The sequence below is a fragment of the Eurytemora carolleeae genome, unplaced genomic scaffold, assembly GCF_000591075.1.
Source record: "Eurytemora carolleeae unplaced genomic scaffold, Eaff_2.0 scaffold402, whole genome shotgun sequence".
In the NCBI taxonomy this organism is placed as follows: Eukaryota; Metazoa; Arthropoda; class Copepoda; order Calanoida; family Temoridae; genus Eurytemora; species Eurytemora carolleeae.
Window position 1 is genome coordinate 164,957 of NW_019396300.1, and position 23,839 is coordinate 188,795.

Here is a 23,839-nt window from a genome sequence, read left to right on the forward strand (position 1 = left end):
TAATTTTTAATTCGTATTTGCACATTCAAAAAATCTTTGTCGTTTCAGTATTTTAGAGCAAAATAGGTTTTCTGAAATTTTACTTTTCCCTGTTAGTTGAATACTCTCGAAATATAAAAATACAATAAGAAAAGTTTGGAAATTAAAACTTTCTCAAATTTGCTTTTCATGATAAAATTGCGTGCTGACTATAACTACCAAGGGTTTTATGTCCTAAGGCTGTATAAAAACACACAACACAATCTGGGTTTGGTGATGGTTATCAAACGTTTATTTTACACACAAAAAACACATTTTTACCTAATATGAAGTATTTGTACAATGTATTGATAAAAGAAATACCTAAAAATTTAACTAAAAAAATTAAACCTATTTACTTCAAAATAAATACTGGGTTTGAACTTAAAAAAAAACTTCTTTGGACTTTAAAAAATAGACCTGAAATTTTACTCATCAATTTTCTGTTTAATTAATTAGGAAGTTTGCCCGTGGTATTTTTTATGGTTTTACTTATTGGTTCATATATTTTTTATACAGGAATTATGGTGATAACCTTTGATATTTAAAAACTTCGATATCTAACAGAATGCATAGATTTAAATATCTAAATATATAAGACATTGTGTTGCAAAGATATAGAGATTAGAAAATCAGAATTTTTGACAAAAACTCAATTTATTTGGCATTGTTTTATAGAAATTATTTAAAAATCATTCCTTGTGCATATTAGATTTTCAAGGTTTATGAAATAACCAATGACATGGTTTTAAGTTTCTAAATGATTTAGAAACGTTCAGTTCGCGGTTCACCTAATATCTTTGAAGCTTTCATAAATATCATTTAAAACCTTTAAAGAATGTATATTGTTTGTACATGTATATTTTCAAAAGTTGTCACAGGGTTTGTGTGGTATATTCATTACAATTTTATCTCTCTAATCCCAATATTGTTGAGCAACCTGATGGTGGAAAACTTTGACAATAAAAATTTTTGATTACATGAACTATCAGATTTCAAAGTTTGTAATATCCAAGGTCTACAACATTGGATTGCAAAGATAGAAGGATCAGAAAATAAAACTTTAGGGCGAAGACTCAGTTTCTTTGTTTCTAAACTGTCAAAATCACTTTTTCTACTTTTGCTTCTAAAGGATTTTATTTAACACCTCACATCCAAATTTTCTTTAACTTAAATCAAAGTTACTAATTCGTTAAACTGATTTTTGTTAACCCTATTCCTGCTGGGGGGGGGGGTCAATTTGACCCCCCTTTAGTTTTTTTTACATAACTCAAAAAAAATTGGTCTGAGGCTTTTCCTACATACCCAAAGCCCTCCCTTCAGGCCTAAAACCGGGCTTTAATACTAACTGCCTGAGTCCTCAGGCACACTGCCTGAATGACTGCTTTTTCCTGTAACAAACTAAATATTTGTTTTGACCCACTTCCACTTGTCAGATTTTGATGAAATTTAGCTTTTTGGAAATCCTTTGACATAAGGAAACAAATTGCACAAGTTTTGCGGAAAAAAATTGTGAATTATTTGCAAACAATCTGTCAAAGGAAATTTGCACGTTTTTAGTTTTTCTTGATTAAAAATCAGGTTATTTAAAATTTTGCAAAATTTTTTGCATATTTGAAATGGCACGGTCAAGGGCTTTTCAAAAATGTATAATTTTTCATTTTTTGGACAAATTTTTGTTGCAAACATTTTTACTATATAACTGGTTTTTGCGATTAAAAATTCAATTTTTGCAAATTTGAAATTTTTTTTGCAGATTCTAAAAGTAGAGCACAAGAGCTTTCCAATGATGTATCATTTGTCATATTTGGACAACAAAAATGGGATTTAGAGGAGGGGGGGGGCAAATTGACCCCCCCCCAGCATATCCTGGTTTTCAAGTACCCCAGCAGAGATAGGGTTAATAGAAAATAATATAGACATTGCAAATTTCCGATCTTATAGTACAAAATAAACCTTGTATGATGGTAATGGGCGACAATAGGACAATCCTCTTTTACAGGATGAGACAATGATATATTGAGAAATTAAGACGCCTGTTTTTATGGTTTAAATAAAATAATACTTACGCAAACACGAGTATTATACAAAGGAGACAAAGAGACACTAAGACATCTCTATTCCTATAGAGGTTTTTTTCAGCGCTTTATACAGCATTCATAAACAAGACACAAGACACAAATTTAGAGTCTTGCAGATGGGTAAATAAACTGCGCTTCCTTATAATAAGTACATGCTTAAATCACATTTATTCAGCGCTTGCTTACACAGTTAGCATAAACAAGACACAAGACACCATTTTAGTGTCTTGTCAGGTGCGCAAATGCCAAAGTGTTCCAGAATTTGACATGTAATGTCTTGATTCTAGACCCTTAGTTTTTATCCGAGGACATTATGTAATGTCTTGATTCTAGATCCTTAGTTTTTATCAGAGGACATTATGTAATGTCTTGATTCTAGACCCTTAGTTTTTATCCGAGGACATTATGGATTACAACAAATAAGCTTAAAATTTCCAATCTCATGGTGCAAACAAACTATTCTAGACCCTTAGTTTTTATCAGAGGACATTATGGATTACAACAAATAAGCTTAAAATTTCCAATCTCATGGTGCAAACAAACTATTTGTCAACAGATGTTTTGAAACTAATTTTCCGTGTTAACTTTAAAGAATTTCCAAACCTTTTATCGCTAATATTATTTGCAACAAAAACTGATCAACGAATTTTAATTTTTCCCATCAGATCGGAGATATTTTGTATGGCCAAAAATGAAATCGGGTCAGAGTTCAAATTTGGCATCAATCGGAAACAAATATTTTTATGGTCTTTGACCGGTCTTAATTTAAAAAAGTTTCTTCAAAAAATGGTGTTCATAAAATGTGAAAATCCGCCAATGGAAACAGAAAAATCCGATGCTAAATTTTACTTTCTTTTCAATTGTGAATGTTTACAAAGAAAATGGTTGCATTAAAAAGCTAAAATTGTTAACAGAAAAAAAGCGAACAACGTAACCTCTGTTCCTTTCCTAGCACTTCTATATCTCTATCTATATATATACTTTGCTTGTCTGTTTATATCCAATAAGTGTCAAAACGGCTGAACTGATCGGGCCCAAATTTTGTTTGGCACCTCACATGACTTCAGACAAGGTTTATGGATACTTAGAATTTTAAAAAGTTGTCTCCAATTTTTTTTTATTTTAGTAAAATTATAAAAATCCACGAAAAAAATATCATTGAATATGCAAACTTTTTGTTTTGTTTTTGTTTTGTATCGTTCAAAGAGAAGATAATCAAAAGTTAAAATAGATGGGCGCGAAGCTCCTTAAAATCCTAGTAGTTCTATACTTCTTTATTTTTGAATCTCTATCTACCTATCTTCCTATCTAAAAAGGACCGGAGGACCACCGTCCGACAAATATATATCGGAGCAGTCTTCTCCGAACCTTTACCGGAGAACCCATGGTCTAGAGTAAACACACGCTTAATTAAAGGTTATTAGTGCTTATTTTGATTTCATTTTTTTAACCTGAAGAAGTCATAATATACTGATTGATCATGCAATTAGCCGTCATTAAACAAATTGTGCTAAACCTTGCATAACATATTATTCAAACTAACATTATGTCTACTATAATAATACGCAAAAAAATAAAGGCTACCATTAAAAATATTATATCTGGGCTCTATGACTAAACTTACGTTTTTTGTTTTGACTTTTAAGATATAAATAGAATACACGCGGGCTGAAGTGATAAACTGTTGAAAAAACTTTTGATTAAAAAGTGTACTGAAGAAATTTCATTTTACGGTATAAATAAATCTTTCCCTTTTAACCCTTTCTTCCTCTTTTCTTGAAACTTAATTTAATTTATCAAAATTCTCTGCATATTTATACAGAAAATACAACGAAAAATCAAATTAATAGACTTACTATAAAAAACATTCTTCGTTTTGTATTTATTTTGTTTAAGTCGTCGCCAAATATAAAATAACTAAATGGCTAAATTTTAAAAGAAAGATTACTTTAATATTACTTTTAGGAAGCCATATATATACTCTACTTTTTCATATATTAGAATAAAAACCTTAACACCCATCAGACCTTCAGCAGTTATTATTAGCATATTTTAAATTGTAATATAAAAAAGGCATTCTGATTATTTATTAATATAATGGTTCAATCTGCAGGGATCAGTGCAATTTAACTTACGACTGCTTAATTAAGCAGAAAGTATACCACAGATCAAAGGGCTACCGTAGTTTTTACAAATTTTTTATTTTTGCGGGAAAATTTTTATGGATAACTAAATTGTGGCGCAATTAATTTACCTTGTTTATTTCTTTGGTCAAAATTCATAATAGAAGGCCATTTTTATAAATGCAACGTCAAGTTTATTTTGATTCTACCAAATCAGAATCGTTTGAAAATTCCATTCGTCACCTTTTGGAAATTAGGAAACTCTAATCTAGTTTTTATTCCGAATTCAAACCTGAAGGATTAAAGAACTCGGATCAGAATATATAGTAGTTAGTGCATACTTAGGATCCAAAACAGAAAAGAAGAAATATTCGAATGGATTTTTTCAATCTCAGAAAGGTTAGTTACTTAAGATGACGAAATATTGTCTCAAAGAATATCATGGAAATACAGATATATCAGTTTACAAAAAATACACAAACAGAGTTTGAAGATCTTATTTAATGAATAGAAAGAAATATAATAACTACGCCTTTTTCTAGTACAATCTCGGCATCAAAAAAGAATTTGTTCATTTATACGTATACCTTAGGATGCCTAAATTGTGCAATATGAGCCACAGAGTAAATTAAATTATATATATATAAATACGTATACACATAAGATTATCAGGTTTAAAAAGTCTAAGCAGATTGACCAGGATAAATACTTAATAGCAACTATATATTAATGTTCAAGATAATCATAAGAAAATTTCATAAAAACAACTGAATTCTGAGAAAAAAATCTCATGATTGCCTGGTTTTAAAACTAGGTCATGCTTTACATTTTCATTAGTGTAAAGCTGTAAAGGTTGGTAAACTTAATCGTTCTTTATAATGTTGCATAATGATGTTCCATACAGGGTGTCAAATGAACAATAAAAAAATCTGTTGTATACTTTAAAAATGTTATCTTTTTTAAGCGTTTGTAATTTTGCATAAATGTTTTTAATGTTTAGCATATAAAAAATATGCAAAATAGCGAGAGAGAAGGTTTAAGAATTTTGTTTGACAAAAAGTATATTTTGGCTCTATCTCGTCACATTAGCCTACATAGATTTTATGAAAGTCTAATTAAAGTAAAATGCAAGTAGAATTGAAATTTTGTGTATTTCCAATCTTAATTTCTCTCATTGAAGATTTATCGAAAAGAACAAAAATGTTTTGGATTTCTAATATATATTCGGATAAATTTGGTTAAATCAAAACTAGATGAGGTACGAGGTCAAAAAGTCGTACTATTAATGTCGCATGAATTTAATCTTCTCTATCCTTCTGTCTAGTCACTTTGTTTATTTAGTGTCACATGTATCTTGAAACACCCTGTACATAAAACAACTGGAAACCCATCTAAACTGAAAGTATCCGAATCTTTATCTTCAATTCCCATTTGCTCGGTAGTTTAAGATTCCGCAGATACACTTGATTGAAGCTATAAAATTCTGGATCGTTAGTTACAATATACCAACCCATTTTGACCTGGAAGGCTGGAAGACAGAAATGGGCTGACTGCTCGAAATAGGGAGTCACTTTGAAGCAAGGACGACTTTGTGATCTCGTATCTCCACTAGTTTTGATTTTATGCACAAGTAAGATAATAAGATAAATGATATTTCATAGAGTACATTTACATATTACAAATTCAAAACCTTTTTCTCAAAGATTATAATCTCTCGTGCTATTTACTTTGTGACTTTGTGACGTCGTATCTCCACTATTTTTGATTTTATGCACAAGTAAGATAAAAGATATTTCATTGAGTACATTTACATATTACAAATTAAAAACGTTTTTTTCTCAAAGATTTTAAACTTTCGTGTAATATACTTTAGTTTGACGTGAGGAGCATAGGTTGTTTTCAATTCCTGACCCATGTAATTTTGTAATCAGTTGTCATTTTTTCTTTATCATTTCTATTAACATTTAGATTGGTTCACAACAAGAAATGTAAATGAAGGTTTTGACAGTTTTTTTAAACAACTTTCCCCCTATTTGTTCACGAAGATTATATTCGCTATTCTCGTAGTATATTTTTGAGAATAATATTAACAGTATGAAAGTCCTGCATAATGGCAATTTTTCAAATGCAATTCTTTAATTACTGTGTAAGTGTAACGTGCACAAAACGAATAACACCTTGAATAAACTTAATTAATACTTATTCCCCCCTTTCTCTTTCCTTCACCACTTTACACACACCAGTCACTAACTAGTTTATAGTTTTACAATATTTTTGATATAAATAAAAAGAAGGAAAATAACAAAAACAAAAGTACACTAATTTTTAGTATGAAAACAGCATACCAGTCTAGCGGAATACGGTCTTATATACTTTACAAAGATGTCCCCACTGGCACAACCAATGTAATGTACATGAGTTCAATCGTTCCATGATTTGAACCAGCAAAAGGATTTACAGGTCTAGTGTAATAGTACCAGCCTGTCTAGTGTACCCGGTGTGAATCGATGTGCAGGAGCGATTTCGAAACAAAATGGGGGAAAATTATCTTTCTATAATCGTTTTGATTTTATTAACAGCTTTCTATAATGTTTTATCATTAACACAATTAAACTTAAATTTAAATTCTTTCCACTTTCAAACAAAGAAAATTTTTTTTTTAAAAACTTGTATTTTCAATATTTTCAAAAATCGAATTTTGTTAGTGACAAATATTTTGATAATTCAATCATCTATAAAACTTCCCTGGGGTCACCTGAAGTCCCACAAAAAGTTTGGGCCCGATCGATTCAGCCGCTTTGACGTTTATTTGATCCAAACGGACAGACAGACACCCAAACAGACAATCAAAGTTTACATATAGATTTAATTTTAATTTTAAGATGGCAAATTTCAATTAATATATTTTCATTCGCGTTAATTTCAAGTTAGTGAAGATGAAACTAAAAAGATTCTAGTTTTTCTTTTTTTTAAAAGGTGGACTTGACAAAAAAGAGTTTTTAACTTAATTTTTTAAAATTAATATGTAACGCAAAACCTGTTTGCATAAATCATCGAAATAAGTAATATTACTTACAAATTGAAAGTTCCATAATTGTAAACGTAATATTGGATGCAAACAGGGTTTAATATCACCAAATTTTCAAATCCCTTTACTTTGAGCTTAAAATGAAATGTATTAAAGTGTCATTCTAAATTCAAATGGAAAATATGTTCCGTCTTCTCAAGTTAAATTTAGAATATATCTGTCATATATAAATATTTTCCCAATTTATATTACTTTATTTATGTACTTATATTTTAATTTTATTAAAAGACCCGCCATTTCAAGCAAATTGTAACCTTTTTCCAAAAAATATTAACACTTTTCCGGTTTGCAACAATTTTAGCGTTTTTTCATTGTATAACTTTAAAAAAAAATTTTAAACTTTGGTGTAATGTAAGCACTTTTTCAACTGAAAGAGTATCTTAGTTCGTAAACGGAATTTTCGCTAATTTTTAGATGAATGTAACTTATAAGCTTAATTTCGAGTGACCTTTCATTTAACCCTATAAAGGGGGTCTGAATCTATGAATAGCCTGGGGGAAAAGGTATAAGGTTGAAACGGACTATGACTTTTTATCTTCCTGTACCCTACCCTATGCATTAGAAAGAAACAAAGGAATTGAGTATTTGTCACAAACTCTAATTTTCTAATTCCTATAACTTTACAAATCAATGTTGTATAACTTATATATTTCAAACTATCAATTCTGATAGTTCAAATAATTTAAGTTTGAAATATCAAAAGTGTACACTATCAGGTTGCAAAGATATAGGGATTAGAAAATTTGATTTTGTGACAAAGACTCAATTCCTTTAACAAAAATACTTCAAATTTCTATTCATTAAAATAAAAAATGTAACGGTAATAATGACAAAAATCAGAGTTCTAGAGCAAAAACTAGAAGGGTGTTTGACACCCCCCCTCTCAATCAGTTCAGGGTTAAAGGGGGGCATCCCCGATTCACAACGGTACCCTTTAAACCTGTTAATGAAACTTTACTCAGCTTACTTTTGGATTTTTTTTATTTAAAGTTCCTCTAGTTGAAGTAAAACTTTTCATATGTGTACATTATATATATACATACATATATATATATATATATACATATGTATATATTACTTTATTATTATTATTATATTCTTAAAACAAAAATACTCATTTACTCAGTGAGGTGGATCTCATAGCTCCGCCCCTGCAGACAGGTAGGATCATTTACAAAGTTAATGTTTTAGTTTTAGTAGCTTTAGTAATATATGCTCTAATGCTGAAACAAATATATATGTTTGTTTTTATGTAAATAATAAAAAACGTTTATACAAAAAAATAGGCAAATATTTTACTTTTTGCACATCATTCATTTTGAAAAAATCAGGGAAACTAGAAATTCGCAAAATGTTCGCAAATTTTAATGAATTTTCGAACTAATTTTAGCGAAAATTTTCGATAATTGTTGAATTAAATTTCATTATGTGTTGCATCAAAAAGAATGAAGGACATCTCAGATCGTGTGTTTACTGGGTTGAATCCAAATTGAGTGAGTTCAATTTTGTTCTCGAGCTTTCTAGACTAAGAAATTAATGATTTCTGCCCAATCAGTTTTTCGACTTGCACTCAAATAGTTTGTTTTTTCATTTCTTTTATCCCCTTGCAACGACAATCTACCCCCTGAACTATAATCTCTTCGATCTCTTATTACCTTGAAGACCGATTAGATGTATCCCCTCTAGTATAAACTAATCCTCTTGTTCACTAATGGTGAAATAATCTAGAATCTTCAGTTACATTATTATATTAGTGTTGTGATTGTAGATTGATATTAACTGTGGCAACGGTCTATAACTAGAATCTATATATACAATTTATATATATATACATATATATATATATATATATAAACCAAAATTTTTTTTGGGACATCTAGGGACCCCAGGGAAGGTTTATGAATGATTGAAATTTTAAAAATTTGTGTTTAAAAGTTTTTAATTTTTGTAAAATTTTGAAAATGCGCGAAAAATATTATGAAATCCGCAAACTTTTTTTGTTTTTGTTTTATACTGTACAAAGAGAAGTTGCTCACAGATAAAGCCACAATTAAAAGTTTAAATAGAAGATGGGCGCGAAGCGCCCTAAAAGCCTAGAAAGAAGGGCGCGAAGTGACCTGAAATTCTAGTATTTAAAATATTGATAATGTGTTTAAATGAGAAGCCAAAGAACTGTGATGAAATCTATTGAAATATGATTCCACATTGACTAAAATCTTCTATTTAATTTTAGGGTTCCACAAGATACAGTGAATTTTTAAATTTATATTTTTCTACAACTTTTATATTCATATTATCAAAAAATTACCCATAATCTAAGCTACGTCTTATTTCTTTTTCTTAATAGTTACTTATATTCGTACTAAACGAATGTCCTTCTGTTTGCAGATAGTGTAAAAAAGTGTAAAATTTCACTTAGGGTACTTCCAATTTTAAAGATTATTCTTCGGAATTTGAAAAGGTTTTACTGAATTTCATTTAAACTTTGTAATACAATTTTCAAAATTTATTTAATTTTGGAAATTAAAATTAATAAGTTTCGTTGTCTTGAAAATTTTATATATCTCCAAAAGTGAAATATATAAGACGCAAATAGAACGTTTTTCCCTACAGACTTTTAAGGAAAACGAAATAAAGTCTCTGCAACAAACTCACAATATTTTGTAGATGATACTTTTCGTGAAAATTGTGTAACCATAAAAATCAAAAAGAAGAATCTAAAACGTTTGCCTGATAAATATGCTAAACTGCACATATTTAATAATGGCTTATTAGGCAAACAAATACTATCGAATTTTCCAGGCCTTTAAGGTGACATTTTAATATGGTTAAGGCACTCTACATAATATTTTTGAAATGGCTTTCAGTTAAAATTGGGACCTTATGATTAACCCTAAACAGGTTAAAATGTAACGGTANTGTATGGGTACCATTATAATAGCTTCAATTCCTTTCGTTTTACTCTTCCAAAGATGTATGGATACCATTATAATAGCTTCAATTCCTTTCGTTTTACTCTTCCAAAGATGTATGGATACCATTATAATAGCTTCAATTCCTTTCGTTTTACTCTTCCAAAGATGTATGGATACCATTATAATAGCTTCAATTCCTTTCGTTTTACTCTTCCAAAGATGTATGGATACCATTATAATAGCTTCAATTCCTTTCGTTTTACTCTTCCAAAGATGTATGGATACCATTATAATAGCTTCAATTCCTTTCGTTTTACTCTTCCAAAGATGTATGGATACCATTATAATAGCTTCAATTCCTTTCGTTTTACTCTTCCAAAGATGTATGGGTACCATTATAATAGCTTCAATTACAAAGCCGCATTTTCACTTATTTAATGCAGACTTGTAGGAAAACAAAAAAATAAAAATATAAATATTTACAATGACAAGAATGTATTTATAAATTTTCAAAAATAGATTAACTACAGTGGTAGGCGATTATATCAATACAATGAAAAAATTCATCTTCATCTATTGATATAATTGCTTACACTGTAGTAAAATTGAATCATTTGTTTGTTTGTATACATTTCTTCTACAAGAAAAGTTTTCTGTAAGGACAGGTCACATTTTAATTTTTGTTGGCTTTTTTGTTTAATTTATTTTGGGATATTTGGTTTTCCTTTGGGACTTATTTTGGCGGAAAAATCTGAAATATTTTAAAAACATTATAAAATCGAAAAAATTTGTATTTCTTATTTACAGTCTACACTTCTGGTATATTTTTGCAAAAAAAGAAATTAGTATTGTAGGTATCTGGAGATGAAAATTAAGTTTCCTTACCTAGTTTATGCACAATTTTGTTTGTTGGTTTATAAATACAATCTCCGCTCCAGTTTAAATTAATTGCAAAAAAAATATTCACATTCAAATTTACTATATTATTATTTATATAGTACTAGAACTTTAATTAATTTACTAATGTATATATATATATACACACATTAGTATATGATTCGAAGGTTTAGAAGTAAATCTAAAAGATTGTAGGACTGGTTTCATGCTACTTTGGCATAAATCTTACAGTTCATTCCCCACCCTTTTCTTTATTCCAAACCCCTAAATTTGTTCGTTTTATTCTAATATCTACCCCTCCTTCTCCCAGGTTCTAGCAAAACCAACAAATACCTTCTTAAAACTAGGTAAATATTTACTATTTTCTAAAAAATAATTTTAGGGAAAGGATCGTTCCACTAATAAGCATCATTGTACTAATGCGATTTAGGTTCTTTGTTCACCAATAGCCAAACAAGTTTTTTAGAAAAAAGTCCAAATTGAAGTGAAACATTGAAAGTTGGTTATCGCCTTTTTTGATGATATTGGTGACACAATTATTATAAATCAACGTTTTATTCTTTCTTTTACATGTTCTCTGGATTATGGCATAATTAATTTTCCTATTCTTGGCATAGCAAAGATCTTTCTACTGAAAAAAAAGATTGAATGTAAAGAAGTTGACTTGTCTAACGAAAATTACAATTATCTTATTAAAAGTTATTTCCATAGCCAATCCCCCCCATAAAAAAAATCCATAGCTTTACAATAACTATTTATTATTTGGTGACTCACAAATAACCTTTTTTTTAAAAAAAAACGACGACATTTGTACATTTTTTCAACAATTAGTTTGTAAAGGAATTGAGTTTTTGCCACAAATCCCAATTTTATAATACCTAAATCTCTACAACCAGATGATGCAAACCTTTCATATTTCAAACTTACATTATTTGATCCACCAGAACTCATAGTTTGAAATATGAACGGTCTACGACATTTGGTTTTAAAGAAATTGGGATTTAAAAATTCGAGTTTGTGGCAAAGACTCAATTCCTTTAAATGTAATTATATCCGACTCTTAACGATAACAAAGTTATTGTTAAGTGTAAAGTAATATTTATTTCAAAAAGTAGTAAAGCTTGGCTAATTTTCAATTTTAATTTGAAATGAATGCTGTACCCAAGTACGGGAACCTAGTTTTACCTGAACATCTAAATGATGTTTTTAACCAAGCTTAGAACATTACCATAATTCTAACTAGCTTCCCAATCAAAATTTAAGGGAAATTGGTCAAGGATTCATACATTGTGATCGGATAGGGAAACCGAAAAACATAGAAATCACGGGGGACTAAGCCAGTGGGGTCGGTCAAATAGGCCTAGGATTAGGCCGGGTACTGTAAAAAGTCTGAACGCGCCATGGGAGTTGTCATAGTTAGCCCTCTCACGGGACTATGCCAAGAAAATTGACCCCTGTCGTATGTTAGTCTGGTTAGGGCGATGTACTGCACCATAGGATCGGGTCAGTACACGCTGTTATCTGGCAGGCCGGTACAAACTGGGCAGGTCCTGTTCTAATTCAAATTTACTACGGGGATAGAGTGAAATGGTCAGGAAACTTATTATGGACATCCGAACAAACAAACAATTACTCAAACATAGATTACTACTTTATATATAAAGATTTTAATGTAAACTTGATAATATATTGAAAAATGACGTAAACAACTAAAGTTGATATCGTTTTATATATTATTATCTGATATATACATTTATATAAAGCGAGCTGGTTATAGAAATTCTCTTTGTATTGTCACATTTAATTAATCCATTGTAACCTTCAGTTGTTAGGTCCTAGACAACATATTCTATATTTCAGTGCTGATAATGTCAGTTCATTCATTTTGTATAACAAAAAAAAGAAAATGACATAATTTTGAGCAAACATTTGTTCATTCAATATTATAAAGACTACTTACATTTAAATATCTACATGAAATAAATTCGCAATAAATGTTAAAAAAAATCAGAACGGAAGTATAAATGTATCTTAAACTTTGATCAGATTTCTGCCTAAAACTTGGAATCAGCTTATCAGTTAACAATAATTTACTGCACTTGTAAAATGGGGCTATGTATAATTGTACATGTATTTTCTAAAACTACAGTAAAAATTTATACATTTAAGGTTAATCGAAAAAAATAAGTAGATTAAAATTTTGCAATGAATTAATGAGAAAGAAGATTTAAAATAAAATCCAGCAAATATTTAAAAATATTTAGTTAAATCTAATAATTAGACGACTTTCCGTTAGAAAATGAACGAAATATATTGAAAATGAACGAAATATATTGATAATGAACGAAATATATTACTAATGAACGAAATATATTGAAAATTAACAAAATATTTTAAAATGAACGAAGTATATTGAAAACGAACAAATTCAAATTTTTACTTAACGACTGAAAAAAGGAAACAAATTGAGAACAATTCTACTTATATCCTCTTACTTGGTTTACTTAAATATTCTGAGTTACTAATAGTTTTAAAAATTTATGTTGACTAAAATCTGTCTCTTTTCATTTATAGTTGAACTGAAAACTGAAAAATAGTGGATATTGTGAAATCACTGCTTGATCCTCTTTTTTTGCTAATCTCAAGACTAATTTAGTCTTTAAATTAATTTATAGAAATTACAGATGCACTTTTTAATTTTTAAAAAACCCGGTTTTTAATTTTCCGCATTTGTGGTGTTATATCAATTGGGCTAATGGTTGATTGAATGAACGTAAGTTTGAGTCAATGTTTAATTAGAATAACATTTTAAAAGGACTATAGTCCTAAAAGTTTCTTTTTTAAATAGTTCATGATAAGAAAATTAAGAAAGTTTATATTTGTTAAAATGTCTAAAAGTCGACTTGTGAACAGCTGACTTTAGTTCAATCGATATAGCATCGTATCTGTATTTGTAATAAAATGTATCTTTTATACATGAAGTAGGAAATATGATATCCAACAAGAGCGGATTGAATAGAAAATTAAAAGGGATCCGAGTAGAATTGTATACTCTTAATCCCGATCGCTTAATCTGAATATCCACTGTTGAAACTTATACACTCTGATTGATAGAATCCCCAATTCTAAAGTTTTCAGCTCCAGATTAAGGGTATCCAATTCTAAAGTTTGAAGCTCTGGTTTTGCTTCTTTATGATAATTTAATTGAAGTAGAGCCGAAATCTTTAAAAAAATATCATTTGAACTTCGCATCATGAAGGAAATACAAATTTACAATTAATGCTATGCTGCATGTGGGGCTATATAGCAATAAGTTATCAATTGGAATAATTATAAAAATCAATATCCTTCTTTGTGAACTATTCGTCATTATCTTAATTTTCAGAAACATAAATGATGATTGATTAAATCTTATAAACATCAGGATTGGCTTAGATGTTTTGGTGGTGGAAGAGAAACCAAGGTATGATCACTTTATTAATACCGGACTTTTAGGGCGCTTCACGTCAACCTTCTATTTCAACTTTTAATTATGGCTTTATCTGTGAGCATCTTCTCCTTGTACAGTATAAAACAAAAACAAAACAATTTTGCGGATTTCATAATATTTTTTGCGCATTTTCAAAATTTTACAAAAATAAAAAAACTTTTAAACAAAATTTTTTAAAATTTTTATCATTCATAAACCTTCCCTGGGGTCACGTGAGGTCCCACACAAAATTTGGGCCCGATTGGTTTAGCCGTTTTGGCGTTTATTGGATACAAACATACAGACAGGTAGAAGATTTATAGAAGTGACGCCATGATAAAAAGTATAGATTATTCTTGTATTAAAAAATATAAAATGTCTTTAGTTTAGTGCATGTTTTCAATAACTTTATCTCATTTAGATTTTTCAACATTTATTTGTTTTTTGTCGAAAAATTAATACTCCTTGATAAATTGGCATAATTTTGTTCTAAAAAAGATTAATTTAAAAAAGGCATGAGAAAAATGGTAGCCTTTTATTAGTTTCTTTAGAAGTTAAGGATTAATTATGCTAATATTTGCGTTTTAATTCAAAAATTTAAAACACCATATTCCCGACATTTGGTACAAAAACGTTTCTAAATGATTTTTAATTTTTGTTAAGAATTTTTTTTACAAGTGTAAAGGGTCCCAACATTTTTCCCAAAAATCTGATACCTTGTATTATACACCGATCAGATATGATGAAAATCAAAACCAAAGTCAACTAAAGTGCAGATTCATTTTTAGTTCACATGTTTACTCAACTAGCTTTTCCCATCGTTAAAGATATTTTTTAACTGGAAATCAAACATTTTTTCTATTAACTGAACCTCCGTTTAAGATGGTGGAAATGGTGAAAATGAACGGTAAGATGATAGTGGGGACCAGCAGCTATCAGATGGATGAGGATGAGGAAGGATACGCTGCTGTATCAGAGGTAGTTTTGGTCGTCGGGTTAGGACAGATTTCAAAAATAGTTCTACTTAACGTTAAAACTTTTTGTATTTTTAAGAATTTAACATTTCTAAACTCAGAGTACCAAGACGGATACTTTAATTTTTATCTTAATTATTTTGCCGTAATTTTCCCCAAAACTTAAATCAATGATTTGATCGACACAAAAAAAGCATAAACGTATATGAGTTGAAAACGTGCAAGGTGGATTTGAGGATTTTTTATCAAAAAAGTATCCCCATAGATTTACCCTTATTTTGATATAAACTGCACTAATTAGATTTTCTCTCGGCGCGTCGGTTAAGTTAAAGGAATTGAGTCTCTGTGAACTCTGTTAGATCAAATAATCTGAGTTTTAAAAATAAAAAATAACTTCTTCAATTTTTGTATTTATAGGTATTCGAACTTTCAAGTTTGTGGCACAGACTCAATGCATTTAGTCATTTTTTATTTTTATTCCCAACAATCAGCCAAGTCAAATTGTTCAAATTTCTAACCTTATCGACGTGTCCCCACCCCTTTCATAGCGATGATTTCTTGAAAGGTCAAATATTGACAAATGGTCTACTCTCTATAAGTTTCTAGTCTTTGTAGTCAATGATAAACTTGAGAAATGACAGCTCCTTGTCATAACAGGAAAACACGAGCAAAGTTGGAAGGATGTTCCAAAAATAACAACAACAAAATCAAAATAATTATTAATGATGATATAAGAAATTATTTTTTTAAATTAAAAGAAATACAAAACTGTGTTTATCTATTAATTTAAACATCGAATTTAGTCACAAAAATAAATAAATAAAAAAATATCCTGTAGTTCATATCCTATAGATAATATAATATGATTTAAGGAATTGCATATAGTTTGACAAACACAACAAAAGAAAGGATAAAGTAGCGAATTCTGAAAACTCTAAAAGTTTAATAGACGTAGATTGGAACCAAAGATAGAATTTACCCCAAACTTGTTAATGATTCTTGTAATTTTGATTTGTTTGAAAAGAAACACAAATAATTAACCTTAAACATCTACCCTACAAAAATAGATTTAAAGAAGGCCCAAAACAAGTCGACGCACGGTAATAAGTATTTTTCCAAGAAGTATTGATATTTTCCTGTTAATTACTCGACGATTTTTTTTTATAGACGGATATTTAATAATGAATTATTGTTTAGTGGTCAGAGAATTCAAAACTGAGATGGTTCACAACAGGATTCCTTCATGTACTTTCCTATTTACTAGGCATTTTCATTACTTCCATTTTTTTAAATCCTGATAGACAGTAAATAAATACTACCAATCGCTTTTTATTGAAAAATTGAGAAAATTGTATTGTTAAGACTAAATATACGAATAAAATTAGTAACATTAATATCGAATTTATATCAATAACAAGTAATGAAAATATTTTAGTCTTCCTGACAGCACCGATATCCTTCATATTTGTTCTAAGGAATCCATCACCCAGCAATAAGTCTCTTTTTGTGATTTAATTTAACATGAAACGCAGAATTTACAAAAAATAATATGTCAATTTTAAAAGGACTATAATTTTAATCGACAGTTCAATTAAAGAGTTCAATTTACAGCAGTAAGTGGTAAATGATAAAAAAAACTTCTTCTTTGCAGAAATTGTGACCCCAGGTTCTCGTCATACTGACATGTTGATTATTGTACAAAAAGTAGGAATAGAACACTTACTAGAAAGTGTTATTTATAATCTTTGCAACCTGATAGTGTAAATCTTTAATATTTCAAACTTCAACTATATTTAAACTAGCAGAATTAATAGTTGAAAATCAGGTTGCAAAGATCTCACAACAATCTCACCAAAGGCAGATGATTTAGTTGGTGTACTGCCGGCATTGTACCGTTTTAATCTCCTTATAGACTTATAGTGTACAACTTGCCCTAGCTTCCTGAAAATTAGTCCGGTACTTGAACCGGAATTCTCAGTGATATGTGGATTACAAATAATTTAGCCTATCTGGTGAGTGTTCAGTTCATTTGTACGTGTTTAATTTATCCTTTCTGGTGAGTGTTCAGTTCATTTGTACGTGTTTAATTTAGCCTTTCTGGTGAGTGTTCAGTTCATTTGTACGTGTTTAATTTAGCCTTTCTGGTGAGTGTTCAGTTCATTTGTACGTGTTTTTTAATGGGTTGATGAATTCCGTTCAGAAAAATCCCCGAGTACGAACGTGCTGTAGTGCTTGGGTCTACATTAGAAATGGTATTATTCAGTATTTACTGTCATAAATCATTAATTTTACATCCTACAGTAGTTCTATATTTTTTTGTTTCGTTAATTTTTCTTTTTATTTCCATAACAGTAAACACGATGATTTATAGGCAAGTGTGAGAGGTCCAGGCTTGATATTTGTTCTGCCATTTCTTGAAAAGGTATTCTTATGAAAATAAAACATTTTACTTTTATCAAATTTTATGCATATACTGCCGGAGTTGTTGAAGGAATGCATTTCTGTCATATTCAGAAAAAAAGTTTTAGGATAGCTAAATTTTATTATAAACTAGCTTGGGAACCCAGCATTGCCAAGGTTACCGAAAGAAACTTCCGCCGTTTACCCGCACTTGAACGATTTTACCGGGAAACTAAATTTTCGATATTAAAGTCAACCCACTCAACTTAAAAATTTAAAACCAAGCTAAGAACAGTCCCTTGGGCCTCCCAAGTTCCCCAATCAAAATTTGAGGCAAATCAGTTCGGCCCAGGGGTTTCTGAGTTATGATCGGACAAACAAACAGACAGACAGACTGACAAACAGAGATAACAACTTTTTTATTTATAGATAACAAATTTTTGTAGATACTGATAATAATTTTAATTTTGATTTTATGAATTTAAAAATTAATTCTCGATTTCATAAAGCAAGAAAGAAATCGAGAATACATATACAGTTTTTTTGTCTATACATATTAACGACTTGTATTCAACAAACATGTTTAATGTTGAGACGAGAACAACTGATTCTATGGTTCAGCGAGCAGTAAATGGGGCTCTTTTCTGATGCCAAATATAAAATTGCCAAAATTAAATAGAATGGAAACTAACCCACAAATAGCAAACCTTGAAAGATGAAAAATTGTTTTCTGCCAGCTTCTTGAGATAAATTATTGAATAGAAAAAGCGTCGTTAATTCAGATTAAAATTAATTTTCCTAAATTTATCAAACAAATTATCTTATTTAACAATATTATATATATATATATATATAAACGAATCGGGGAGCCGGCTATAAAAGAACAATGAAAACAAAGTTTGGGCATTTAGGCATACAACCCAACAAAAGAAATTTGCAAATTTTTAGTTTTTCTTAATTACACATTTAACATTTTGCAAAACTATTTTATCATCTTTTGGATTTTTTTCGCAAACATCTTTAATATAAAACCAAAGGGTATAGATTATACATAGATTGAAATTTAAACAATTCCTCGGCATACAATTTGTCAGTTCCTTTCAGCCTGAAAGTGTTCAATTCAAGTAAATGTTCACAAACTATACGCATTACATCACACTAATACAGTATGATCCCTGGATATATCCATTACAATTTCTTTGTCCTATAAAGTTGTTTAAACGTGTGTATTCGCTATAGGTGAATAAAAATCATTATTTTATTAAACACTAAAATGTAAAAATCTTCGTTTGTAAAGTGAATACCTACAGAATTGTTAATCTTATTTGCTTCAGACTCTTCTGTATACTGCAATTAGTATCTCGTTTTAAATTAATTTTCCTTTTTCAAATAAGGTGGCTGTTAGGGCGCTTCGCGCCCATCCTCTATTTTAATTGTGAACATTTTCTCTTTGTATAGCATTGTAAAACAAAAACAAACAAAAAGTATGTAGATGCTTCTAAGGCAATTAATAAATAATGTACAACGTAGTTCAGGTTTACAGATGTAGTGTTACGCGATATTTATTACAAGTTACCCCAGAAAGTTCAAAAACATGTTTAACCCCTTCCCCCCCCCCCCACCCCTCTTTGTCTGTGCCCTTAGTCAGTGCACACAGCCAAATAACTGTCTATGTATGTTACCCATCCAATCAATACACTACACAACATATTAATCTGTGTGCAGTATCATCTGATTCTGAACCTACACTGTTAAGAAAAAACATATAGTTTTGTTCTTGAATGGATTTCAAGCGTAATATCAAATGACTTGCAATTGCTAGAGTAGCTCATGACAGATTTAAAACGAAACGATATTTATAAATGCTTTGTCTGATTAAGGATAAATTATATATCCATGTTTTGAATTGTTTTCCTTTCAGGTTTTGTTTCGATAGTAACTTACTCATTTCTTGCTTCAGAAACAATCGGGAAACTATCACACTTTACAACACTTTTTAAATCAGAAAATCGACGTTTTCCTCCGGACATTATTAACCAAGTTGAGTTACCATTGTAAATTCCCTGTTTTAAAATGGAGAGGCAATTAAAATGAATAAGGTCTTTGAATTTACATATACGATAAGCATTTCGATCGAAATCCTGATATATTTTGGTTTGAAAATAAGAAAAAAATAAAATGTTAGGCAAATGGAAATGTGTTAGCTAAAGGGACTGTAAAGGAAAAATGAAAGGGGGTATAGGCTAAACGCTAATTACTTTAGCTCTTGATCGCGACCCATGAAAGTTCTATCTAATGTTCCTGTCTCGAGAAATTGATATTAAATAGAGTCAAAGGAGTTGAGTCTTTGTCACAAACTATGATTTTCTAATCTATATATCTTTGTAACCCAATGCCGTAGACCTTAGATATTTCAAACTATTAATTCTGTTAGATGAAAAAATCGAAGTTTGAAATATCAAAGGTTTTCACTTTCAGGTCGAAAAAATATAGGCATTAGAAAATAAGAGTTTGTTACAAAGACTCAAATCCTTTATGCAAAAATTCATATATTTATATATATATAATAATCTTCTTATAACATTTTATTCATAAACAAATTGTTTCATGCTTTTATGCAATCATCAGTATATATATATACAATTTTGTGTAGAAATAGTAGGATAAACCAGGGGCGGAAACGTCATGTATGTGTGTCTGTACAAAAAGAGTATGTGTAAGTAATAAGGAACCGAAGGCGTGTACTGTATGTATTTAATGTACATAATTGAATCTCGGTATTTGGTCTATGAGAGTACATTTGTTTATTGTTAATTGTTTACTTAAGAAAAAGTTTAATATACATGTAATATATTATTTATATATCTATGTCAACACTATTAGCCAAATTTTCATGCAAAGAAAATAATTTGATTAAAGTTTACAATAAACTACTCGTTTTTCAAGCTTAATTATAATTGACGACATTGTTCTGCAATTTCATTGACTGAAGTCATGTTGTGTGTCTGTAACAAAAGAGCGTGCGTGTGTAATAACGAACTCGTCTGCAAGAGAAACCTAATTATAACTTAGGTTTACTAAAATTATTATTTGTATAAATTTGACACAGTTTTATATCAATTTCTCGAGACAGGAACATCAGATAGAATTTTCATGGGTCGATATCAAGAGCTAAAGGGATTAGCATTCAGCCTATTCCCCCTTTTACTTTCCTTTACAGCCCCTTTAAGTCAATAATTATCGACTGAAAATTTGAAATAAAAAAATTCTTAACAGATGTTCGTTATCACAGGCAACAAGTTATTGGTTTCTAATAACAGTTTGTTCTAATATTAGATAAGGAGAATTGATACAAGAACAAAAGTTTTCGAAGTTCCACCTCAACAGATCCTAAGCACTGATTCAGTTACACTCACAGTTGATGCTGTGATATACTACAGGTACTTTTTCGTTATTAAGTACGTGATATGTTGTAAAGGAGAAACCAGCTGATGTATATACTGTACGAATTGGGCTTGGTTAATATTTACTAGCATTATATACATACAAACATACTTAATGCAATGCAAAACTTTGTATTAATATGGTACAGGACGTTTTAAGTTATATTTATAATGCTTTAAACATTGCTTGATTCTATACTGAAGCAAGAGTTCCCCAGTAGAGATAAAACGACGTTCAGCTGGCGGTCAAATGACCCAGGAACAATAATATCCCGAGAAGGAGAGAATTTATTTTGTGTACTGTACCATTCCATTGCGTCTAAAGTCAGTCTGCAAATGTGCATACTGCACTGAAAAATCCGGTTTACAGGAAGTACTGGACTAACTTTCAGGCAGCTGGCGGTCAAGTTGTGCAGTATAAAATAAGATTATTAACCACAAACAGGACCAAAAGAATCTTCTTCTTCTTGTGAGATTATTGTGATTGAACAATTTGCTTTAGCCCTGCTTAAAAGTTATTTTGGTACTTCAAATCAACCAAAGTGTTTATTGCATGGCCAAACGACAAAAGGGCAAAATGACATATTCTGAGTTGAATCTGGGCGGGGGAAAATTTTCTAGCTACGTCGATGAGTTTGACTCTTTAGTCGTTTTATCATCAAGGTTAAATACCTTTTTTACAAAAAAAGGAATTAGTAATTAATTATAGTAAGGCTACATAAGTTTTTATTTACAGCAAGTTTTTCGATATCTATTAATATGATCCATAACTTTTAAATAAATCAACGTTCACAAAATACGGACATATTTATCGAGAAATTCACATTATCATTTCAAAGAGCTTTATTTTTCTAATCTTTTATTAATAAAATATTCACTTCATTATAAGTTTTGAATAGATATTGTTAAGCTTCCAAAAACTTTAAATTGCCTTAAAGTTTTAAGTGTTTATCACTTTATGCATTGTTTTTGATCAAGTAGTTAGCAACCAAATATGTATGCAAAAATAACTCATGAACTGTCTTTAAATCTGCCTGAAATCTGCATAATATCTCCATGAAGGGACTGTGTGAGTAACTTTTTGCCAAGAAAAAAATGTGATTTTTTTCAATCCGTCAATCTGATCAGGTAGATCCGCACAAAAAAATAGTTTTGTGGAAATAAATGGTGGCTTAAAAACAACATTTAATCCCAGAACTTGTTCAAGAAAAAAGGGCGCAGATAGCCCTCACTTAGTATAGCACATACAGGGTGTCCCAAAAAACGATCTTTTAACTTTTAAAGCTTGAAGTACTTTTTTTAGGACTTTTTTTAAGTCTTCGGAACATTTCCAATCGATTGATATCAATTAGAGGTATGAAGCACACAAAGGAATTGAGTCTTAGAAACAAATCCCAATTGTCTAATACCTATATATCTACAACCAAATTATGTAAACCTTTGATATTTCAAACTTTGATTATTTGATAGTACAGAAGTCAAAGTTTGAAATATCTAAGGTCTACAACATTGGGTTGTTAAGATATAGGGATTTAAAAACCAGAGTTTGTGGCAAAGACTCAATTCCTTTAAGAAGTAAGAACAGTTTGAAACTATACATACATTTTGACTTGGTTGAACTTGAATTTGAATTTTACCTTATTATGGAATTTCATTAGGGGCGGAACAAATGCAAATCTTCTTAACAAATCTAAAAATGCGCAGTTATTCTTTAAGAAGGCCTTAGTTAGACAAATATTTCCTTGCTGTTGGGTACTACATGAGAAAGGGCCACAAAACGTTATGCCTAGTCTTTTAATGGAGTTTGAACGCAAATTTTACTATACAAGACAGCAGACAATTCAATTATCATTATAATTATTATTATTTTATGAACATTCTTCATCATTTTTGCGTAATTATACACCCTTATTCTAATCTATTGAAATAAAATGTGAATTCAATGAGATTTTTTTTACTTGATATTGTCACAATGACAATATGAATTTTAAACCAAGCCAAAAAATCAAATTTTAAACTGTTTTACTTCTGCTTACTGCTACTATACCTAGCTCTAATTGATATCAATTGATCAGAAATATTTCAAATATATTTAAAATGTTCAAAATTTTAAAAACTTAACCATGGTGTCTAAAAGAACGTTTTTTTTGGGACTCCTTGTATACTGTAGTACTCAGTTAACTTATCGGAAACCTTTTTTATTCTTTCAACCCCTAGGGTGTAAATTGGCAAAAAAAACTTGCCCTGCGGTTTTATTGATTATTAACTCTGTTTTGTGAGTTTGTTGGATATTATATTATTATATTGTATCCGCATCATAGACTGCCCAGCACACTAACATATATCAAGGTTTTATAATTTAAACAAGAAGGGAGAGGGGGGGAGAGTAAAGTTGCAGAAGGATAGGAAGGAGAAAGGATAGGAATGGGGG

General features: G+C 29.8%; 1 protein-coding gene across 2 annotated transcripts in view; it reads left to right on the forward strand.

Moving 5' to 3' along the window:
* Positions 1 to 14,504: 14,504 nt before the first annotated feature.
* LOC111700484 (stomatin-4) overlaps positions 14,505 to 23,839 on the forward strand; it is a 29,196-nt gene continuing 19,861 nt past the window's right edge. For both annotated transcript variants that reach the window (XM_023471409.1, XM_023471410.1), the window contains exons 1-7: positions 14,505 to 14,585; positions 15,474 to 15,569; positions 16,763 to 16,829; positions 17,001 to 17,040; positions 17,766 to 17,817; positions 17,937 to 17,987; positions 21,302 to 21,405. In XM_023471409.1, coding sequence (XP_023327177.1) covers positions 15,474 to 15,569; positions 16,763 to 16,829; positions 17,001 to 17,040; positions 17,766 to 17,817; positions 17,937 to 17,987; positions 21,302 to 21,405 — 410 coding nt within the window. In that variant the 5' untranslated portion in view covers positions 14,505 to 14,585. The remainder of the gene's footprint in view (positions 14,586 to 15,473; positions 15,570 to 16,762; positions 16,830 to 17,000; positions 17,041 to 17,765; positions 17,818 to 17,936; positions 17,988 to 21,301; positions 21,406 to 23,839) is intronic.